Source organism: Benincasa hispida, chromosome 6 (assembly GCF_009727055.1).
Source record: "Benincasa hispida cultivar B227 chromosome 6, ASM972705v1, whole genome shotgun sequence".
Classification (NCBI taxonomy): domain Eukaryota; kingdom Viridiplantae; phylum Streptophyta; class Magnoliopsida; order Cucurbitales; family Cucurbitaceae; genus Benincasa; species Benincasa hispida.
The window spans coordinates 46797977-46807096 of record NC_052354.1 but is presented as its reverse complement, the minus strand read 5'-3'; the positions used below and the strand labels follow the sequence as shown (position 1 = coordinate 46807096).

Sequence of the window (9120 nt, the reverse complement as noted above, 5' to 3'; positions counted from 1 at the left end):
TAATTTGTTATTTTTTTACAATTGTTGAGAATGTACCAATGTGCGATACGATTTTCCTTCGCTGATAGTGTTCGTAAAGTTGACGCCCCTAATGGTCGTACCATCTGCCTAAATAATTCAAATTCACCAAATATCTCAAGATCGGGAATGTTATCATTATTTCGTTCATTTCTATCTCGTTTCAATCCCACTTAGATATCGCGAACAGAAGTTCTATGATTTATTCATTACATATACGTCTGCTATAGAACCTTCAGGACGTGCTTTGTTCCGTATAAATTGTTTCAATGTTCGTAAACTTCTTTCAACAGGATACATCCAACTGTAACTAACCAGACCACTCTGGTTTCATATGGTAGATGAACAACAAGTTGTACCATTACATCGAAGAAGGCAGGCAAGGATATTTTCTCCAACTTACAAAGTATGACTATGATGTCTGCTTGTAGTCCGTTCCAATCACTTATACATATTGTTTTTTACACATAAGTTGCGAAAGAATGTACACAATTCAACAATAGCAGTGGATACGTTCTTCAGTAGGTATGCTCGAATACCAATAGGGAGTAGTCTATGAAGCAACACATGACAGTCGTGTGTTTTTAGCCCCAATATTTTTCCATCTTTGTCATTCACACATCGTGATATGTTAGACACGAATCCATTAGGAAATTTTACTGATTTCAAATATTTACAAAATGAAATCCGTTCACTATTAGTTAATGTGTACGCTGCATGTGGTTTTACAAATTTGTCATTGACCTGTATCAAGTGTAGGTCCTTTCTTATCTTCAAATCTTGTAAGTCTAACCGAGCGTTTGTTGTATCCTTTATCTTTCCTTCAATATTTAACAATGTGCACACTAAATTGTCGCATATGTTTTTTTTTTCAATATGCATTACATCCAATTTATGTCATAATAATAGTCTAGACCAATATGGAAGTTGGAAAAAAAATGCTTTTCGTAGTCCAATTTAAAATTCATTTTTTTTTATCTTACTTCGATGGATGTTTGCTAAGCACATAAAAGTTCAACATATTTTTTTGTTGTAAGATCTGTTCTCCATTCATTACGACTGGAGGAGGTCTACGTTCAACTTTTCCATCATGTTGCCTACTTCGACGTCAACTATGATTCTTTAGAAGATAATGTCGATGTCCCATTTCTCTCTTATCCCGAGGGACGGATTATCTTCTTTGCATAAAGGACATGCTTGATAACCTTTTGTACTCCACCCAGATAGGTAACCGTACGCAGGGAAGTCATTAATAGTTCATAGTAAGGTGGCATATAGTTTAAAAAAACTCACCAGTAACAAAATCATAAGTTTGCGCACCAATTGTCCATAACTCTTTCAACTCTTCGATCAACGGCTGCAAATAAACATCAATTTCCTTTCCAGGAGATTTTGGACCAGATATGAGCAAAGACATGAAGAAATTTGTTTTCTTCACGCATTTCCAATGGGACAAATTATAAGGGATTATCACCACAGGCCACATACTAGAAGAAGTACTCATGTTTTCAAACGGATTGAACCCATCTGAAGCTAATCTCAAACGAACATTTTGGGGGTCTGAAGCAAAATGAGGAAATTCACGATCAAAATGTTTCCACCCCTCTGTATCAGCTGGATGTCGCAATACATCCTCCATTTCAAGTCACTTATCTTTGTACCATCTCATGTCAAAAGTGCCTTCTTTTGATACAAACAATCGTTTTAATCTCGGTAACAATGAAAAATGACACAATGTCTTATGTGGTATTTTTTCTACCCTTGCTATCATTCACTTTGTACCGAGACTCACCACAAACAGGGCATGTTGCATGTAAATTCTTTCCGATACAATACACAATCATATTTGCACGCATGAATAGACTCATAATCTAAGCCTAAATCACGCAATTTTCGCTTAGCTTCATAAAAGGAAGTAGGTATAGCGGTGCTAGCTGGAAACGCTACTTTTAACAATTTTAGCAACATGTCAAACGATTTGTTACTCAAGCTGTTGAGAACTTTGATATGCATCAACTTCATTATAAAGTTCAATGACGAAAATTGCGAACAACCAGGGTATAGTTCATTACGTGTTTCGGTCATTAAATCCTTGAATAAGTTCATGGTATCTCTTTCTTGACCATTAGAGGACGTTTCATTCTCAATCTCTTCTTCATTTGCATCTTCATTTTCAATTGGAACCTGTAGATCGTTTATATTCAACACCTCATTTTCTTTGATAACATTACCATCTATGCTATCTTCTTCAACATTATTGTGTATTGAATGAGTTGTATGACTTTCAAAATCTCTAAATAAGTTTACTGACTTTCCATGATATCCTCATTCACAGTATGATGGAGATATTCCATATGTTAATAGATGTCGTTCCACGATATCTAATTTTTCCCAAATTGAATTCATACAATTCTTGCATGGACATCTTATTCGTCCGAAATCATTAACATGAAACTTGACCACATTTAAAAGTTGAGATACTCCTCTATACTTCACTGGTAACTTATTCTTTATTTTAATCTATTATTTATTCATCCTTAAAAATAAATCTTTTCTAATTAACTTGTAGTTCAAAACAATAACATGTATTATATGACAAAGTACAAAGCCTTTATTAAGTATGAATTTTGATTAATCTAATAAACAATTCCAAGTTTGTTCGGAGAATTTAAAATTTTAAATAACCTCTAATAGGTGATTTGACTTGTGTATACACAATATCCGTGGAATGTAATTTATATCAAACATAACCCATTTTGTCACAGTATACCACTTGTCAACTACCTCACAACATTCAAATCAAATAATAAACCTTATACTTTAGGCAAAATTAACTAAGTATTAATTCACCCACCTCAAACACACGTTTCCACCAAAATAATGACATTGTGATCTCCAATAAAACACTTCATATGCCTTAAATTCATTAATTATTCCTACCCTTTAGACTTTCCAGATCTCCAAACACTTCGTCCATGTCCTCTATCTCATGAAAGATATATACATCCACATTCCCTACGACCCTTATACTCTAAGTTAAACTTGTTGTGATCAAAACGTATCATAACATTTTTAACTCAATTTCAAAGTTCAACAATGCACCATAGTTTTCATCCAACCACTGATGCAAAACAATCAAATCAAACTTTCAATCATAAAATATGTATATTCAATAACAATAACAATAACAAAATTAATATGTATATTCAAAACAATAACAAAACAAATATTAGATTTTGATTTTGATTATGCTACAAAAGAATCAAAGCACATATATTCAATAAATAAAACGGCGAATGAAGTACTTACCGGCGGCTGCGAAGGAGGTCGAACGAGCAGTAGAGCTGGGCTGGTCGAACGAGCGACAGAATTAGTCGACGATAAGCTCAACAACGACGACGAACGAGCAGATCTATCAGCAGCGTGAAGCATGAAGTGCGCGCACAAGTATTCGACAACGTTCTTCGTGAGGTGGGCAAACGATCGACATGCGTGGATGTTATAGATTTGAATAAGAAGAGGTGTGCGACTAGGGCTTCAAGAAGAAGAAGACCTTATATAGTGGATCTCCCGACGGTGCCCGATAGTCGTCGGGGGATCCGTCGGGAGTAGGAACTCCCGAAGAATAAATAGCCCATCGGGAGATTGTCCTAATCTCCTGACGATTACTATACGACGTCAGGAGTTAGCTCTAACTCCCGATGCCTTTCTTACATCATCGAGAGAGACCATATCTCCCGATAACCGTTCTCCCGACAACCTTTCTAGGCGTCGAGATAGCCTATTTTTCTTGTAGTGTTACCAAACGATTATATCCATTGATTAATCAATTTTCCTATTTTTCTCTTCATCTATTCTTGTATGACGATTCAATCTTCTTTTACTTCATTATTATAATCAAATTTTTTCGTTTTTTGGTAAAAAAATATGAACTCTTGTTCATTAGGAGAGAATCAGAGTTAGACATTGCCAGAGGATTGGAGTTATGATTTTTGTGTGTTGGTTGACTACTCTTTAATGTGTCTTTCAAATACACTATATTTGAATAAAAATTCAGTAGAAACATATCATTCACTCCAATCTTCTGAGAACATTATTATCAAATTTGGTTTATCTAATTATTTTTAATTTGGTTTAACTTTTTGTTACCAAATTTAGTTTTATTTAATTTTTTTATTTATTTAAACATGTTGTTATCAAATTTAAAATGTAATATAAAGTTAGACATATTGCTAGTTTGTCTTCGTTGAGCTCTGAAAATTAACTAATATAGATTTTCACAGTGCAATTGTAACATGAAGTTATGAGATTAACTAATCTACATCTACACATACAATTATATTGTAGTATGTAGTTATGTGATATTTTTTGTATTTCTTGATTTAATTTAGAGATAATTTTTCTCCAATAATATCCATTTGAATCTATATTTTGTTATCCGATTATGTTTTATTTTATTCTTTTTTATTTGTTTATACGTTTTGTTAGCATATTCATATTTTTTGTTTATATTATAACTATTATATAGTTTACACTTTTTAAAATGTAATCTAAAGATATAACACTATATCATTGGTATATAAAACATATTTATATACCTATTTATTATTTTAATAAGATTTGTTCTCCAATGTTCATTTTTTTAAAAAAAACTAACCCTCAATTCCAAGTTTCAATATATTTATAATTTTTCGTGGAAAATAAAAAAATTTAAGCACTCTTCTCCTTCAATATTAGAAAACACTAATTCTATTTTACTTTCCTCTCATCCCACCATTTTCTTTCTCTCGTTCTTATTTTCCATTTGAAACAAGTCTGTAGTCATAATATCTCTACAATCTCTCCTTTAAAATTGATGCCAACACACCCTCATCGCCACAGTCATATCTTGAGTCTCCTCCTTTAGAATCTTTCATTCTTTCTTCTCTCACCATCACCATATCTGCTACATTTCGGCTTGCATGACTGTCAGGTCTTCTTTTGCTCATCACCAACTGGTTCTCTAAGTAGTCACATGCCACCACCTGTTATCATTCTACTGCAAGCACACCATCATGGTCGTCCATCAAAGAAGTAGCCGCCAATCGGTTGTCGGTGAGGACCATACTGGCTGATTTTTGGATTTTGGAATCCTTTCTAAGTTTTTGGCTATGTTATTTGTTTTTTAGCTAGCTTTTGGTTGAGATTGTAATTTTTTGCATCTAGAATGTTTAGATAGAGTGTATTTGCGGTTTTTAAGTTTGTTTGAAACATTGTCTATTTGTACTCATTTTTATTAGTTTTGGGTAGTTTGGTCCTTTACTAATTAATATTTTCTATGATTTAAATTCATTTTGCTATTTTTATAATTTAATTTTTTTTTTATCAGTTTTCCAAATGAAACTTTAAAATTTACCTTTTTTTTTCTTATCCGTTCTTATCCGCCATTGTGTATATTATATATATATATATATATGTATGTATATATGCCATTTGTCCAATCAACCCAAAAACGTTTTGTATTTGTTGGTAGAAAATACATGGGCCTAACTCCGAAACAAGCCCAGCCCAAATCCTGAAGGATGGCCACCTCCGATAATTTAATTTAAAAATTAATTAAATGATATTTTTTCTCCAAAAATTCGGCGCCGCTGGAGGTTCCTTATAAATGGAAATAAATGGGATGGGTGATAGGTCTCGAACGAGTGTGGTATTTTAAAGGTCGGCCACATTGAGTTGAGGCGGCCCTTTTCACTCCTTTTTCCTCGCTCGTATTCAATCTAGGGTTTTAGGTTTCCGACTTCTCTTCCTCTCTCCCTTCTCTCCGCACCTCTTTTTGCTCAGTATCCTCAATGAGCAACAACAAGGATAACTTCAACGTCTCGGATCTCGGTTCTGGTATTCAAATTTATCCTTTTTTTTTTCTTTATCCATCTTCCATTGCTCGTTCCTTTTTTCATGAACTAATTTCATGGGTTTTTCGTTTTTAATTTTAAAGCTCTTAATGAGGAGGATCGAGCAGGCCTCGTCAACGCTCTTAAGGTACTTCAAATTGATTCTCTTATATTCTTTTCTGGTCAAACTGTTTTCGGATGATACTAGAATCAGGAATATACTCTTCCGCCTTAGTGTTTCGTTTTTGCTTTTATCGCATTTGAATGGCTGTTTGCATACTCGTTTAGTAGTCTGAAACAATAGTTGGATGAAATTTTATGAAGTTTGGTTTTGGCTGTGGTTGACTTTACATGGGGTTTCGATTCTATGCAGAATAAGATACAGAGTCTCGCTGGACAGCATTCCGATGTCCTCGAGAATTTATCACCTGTTGTTCGTAAGCGCGTTGAGGTGCTAAGAGAGATCCAGGCAAGTATAATTTATCCTGTTGTTTGATATTCATTATGTGAACTTGTTGGTCTCTTGCTTTTGTGGTTTTTCTAATTGCTTGGTATCGACTTAGAGAAATCCACGCATTGTTTCTATTTCATTGGGTTATATTTAATCAGTCTTTCCGTTTAACAGAGCCAACATGACGAATTAGAAGCAAAATTTTTTGAGGAAAGGTTGGCGCTTGAGGCTAAATATCAGAAATTGTATCAGCCACTATACTCTCAGGTGTGAATATATCCTATTAGGCGTCATAATATTACAATTTTGTTTAGTTGGTGATTAGTTCCCGTGTTTCTACAGCGATTCAACATTGTAAATGGTGTTGTTGAAGCAGAAGGAGTTCCAAAAGAATCTGCCGCAGAGGACAAGGATGCAGCAGGTAATTCTATGCCGTCATTTGACATGTTGATTTTCTATGTGATTTAATTTTTTTGTATTAAGTATTTTTTGCTCTTGCAGAGAAAGGTGTCCCCGATTTTTGGCTTACTGCTATGAAGAATAATGAAGTATTAGCTGAGGAGGTTTGTGTTTTGTGCTAGTTTGAAGAATTGTCTGACATATTACATTACTGTCTATCTGAATCTCTTGGTTTTATTCTAGATTACCGAGCGTGATGAAGGAGCTCTCAAATACTTGAAAGATATCAAGTGGGGTAGAATAGACAATCCCAAAGGATTCAAGCTTGAGTTCTATTTTGAAACTAATCCCTTCTTTAAGAATTCAGTCTTGACAAAGACATACCACATGATCGACGAAGATGAACCAATTCTTGAGAAAGCAATTGGGTAATTTCATTCTACCTCATCAGTGGTTAAAGATTCTATTTCTAAGACTGATTATTTTTGCTATATAGTGTATGATGGCATGTTATAAACTTCTTCATTACACTTCAACTGAAAATGATAATCTCTTGTTGGCAGAACTGAGATTGAATGGTATCCAGGAAAATGCCTTACTCAGAAACTACTTAAGAAGAAGCCTAAAAAGGGATCGAAGAATGCCAAGCCAATCACCAAGACTGAAAATTGTGAAAGTTTCTTCAACTTTTTTAGTCCACCTCAAGTACCCGATGATGATGAAGATATCGATGAGGATACTGTAGGTTTATTATCCCTTTAGAGTGAAAAATCATTTTGCCTTGCTGTTTCTGTGCTCTTATTTCTACTCTCTTTTTTCAGGCTGAGGAGCTTCAAAATCAAATGGAGCAAGATTATGATATTGGGTAAGTTATTGACAATCGATATATTAATTAGCTCTGTACTATAGGTTGACTTGTCTATATTTGTGTGGTAGAGTTATTTAAAATGTGAGACTGCGTTATTGTTTAAATGGATATCAAGTGTTGGGCGGAATTTGATTTCTTAAAAATTGTTTATTTTGTCCTTAGGTCAACCATTCGGGACAAGATTATTCCGCATGCTGTCTCATGGTTTACAGGGGAGGCTATTCAAGATGAGGAATTTGAGGACATGGACAATGAGGATGAAGATGACGAAGACAATGATGATGAAGAGGATGAAGACGAGGATGAGGATGATGAGGATGACGAGGATGAAGATGATGAGGATGAAGATGAAGGGAAGTCCAGGAAAAAGGTATGATGTCAATTTGGTCCGGCCTATTTTGTATATTTTCTTCTCCATTTTGTTTTATTAGTTGGAATTGGCATCTTTTAACTTTTATGATTGGATTCGGTCTGTGTTGCGGTGGAAGCAGCCATCAGCTGGGAACAAGGTACACTTCCATTCCATAGTGGAACAAATATCTGTCCATTAACATGTTCAAATGTGCGTATATCTCACATATTATTGTTGTAATTTTGTTTTGGTGTCTACAGAAGGGTGGAAGAGCAGCGGCTGGAGATGGACAGCAGGGGGAGAGGCCTCCGGAATGCAAGCAGCAGTAGAAATGAATTTGATTGGTCGGTGGGACTGTCTTGTGTCTTTTGATGGTCCGCTGTACAAGTAATTTTTGGTTGGAACGAGTGAGAGGGGGGGGAAGGGGCCAAGGGGGAACGGGTCTGCAGTTTTTTTATGGGTTCTCTATTTGTCTATGATTTTCACTTCAAATTTTTCTTCCATGTATTTTGGTACTAAAAGGGGATTTAGGATAGGAGTCCATTCCCTTTCCTTTATGATTATTATTATTATTTTTTCTTCAATTTGTCGCTGGCTTGTGAAGAGGAATGGGTTTTTGCTCTGCTGCGTTGTCTGTTGGGGAAGTTGGGATTAGTTTCTATGTGAAGTTATATTTATTGAGCTTGTTTACTACAAGATGTTGCTTTTATTTTATATATTGAGATCCCTTCTTAGTATCGCCTTTTGCCTCTTATCTGCTCGATAATTTGCGTTTCAATTCATCATTATCTCTTGTTATTGGTTATTGCTGACTTGCTGTTGGGTTCTTTAATTTGATTTTAATGTAATATTTGATTAAATAAGTTTAATGCCTTTACTCTGGTCTAATTGAATTACGTATTAATATATTTCGAATATATGTTGTAATTATCTGACGTACGCAAAACTAATTGATAAAAGATTAGTATTTAAATTTTCTTCATTTGATTTGTTTTTAATAAAAGCAATGAAAGATGATTCAAGGATTGTGACGATTGTTTCGAATTTTTAAAACAGCTAACTCAAAATTTAAGAAGTGTAGTATTTTCCCGTTGTTTTAGTGTTGGGGCTTTATAGGCTTTGGAGATTCCAGATTGCCATAATTTTTCCATGACATCAA

At 34.5% G+C, this 9120-nt stretch overlaps 1 protein-coding gene across 1 annotated transcript; it reads left to right on the top strand.

The window, feature by feature from the left end:
- Positions 1-5682: 5682 nt before the first annotated feature.
- Positions 5683-8700, top strand: LOC120080563 (nucleosome assembly protein 1;3). Its single transcript, XM_039035260.1, has 12 exons — positions 5683-5895; positions 5996-6039; positions 6265-6360; positions 6517-6609; positions 6685-6763; positions 6844-6905; positions 6985-7169; positions 7305-7482; positions 7563-7606; positions 7772-7979; positions 8101-8118; positions 8222-8700. The coding sequence occupies exons 1-12, from the start codon at positions 5850-5852 to the stop codon at positions 8288-8290; spliced, it is 1122 nt and encodes a 373-aa protein (XP_038891188.1). The 5' UTR covers positions 5683-5849; the 3' UTR covers positions 8291-8700.
- Positions 8701-9120: the final 420 nt, after the last annotated feature.

Bases quoted from the DNA above. Each gene is read 5' to 3' on its own strand.
- LOC120080563 (XM_039035260.1), top strand. From the start codon at position 5,850: ATGAGCAACAACAAGGATAACTTCAACGTCTCGGATCTCGGTTCTG. The intron at 7,170-7,304 runs GTAATTTCATTC...TCTTGTTGGCAG, and splicing joins ATTCTTGAGAAAGCAATTGG to AACTGAGATTGAATGGTATC. The intron at 7,483-7,562 runs GTAGGTTTATTA...CTCTTTTTTCAG, and splicing joins AAGATATCGATGAGGATACT to GCTGAGGAGCTTCAAAATCA.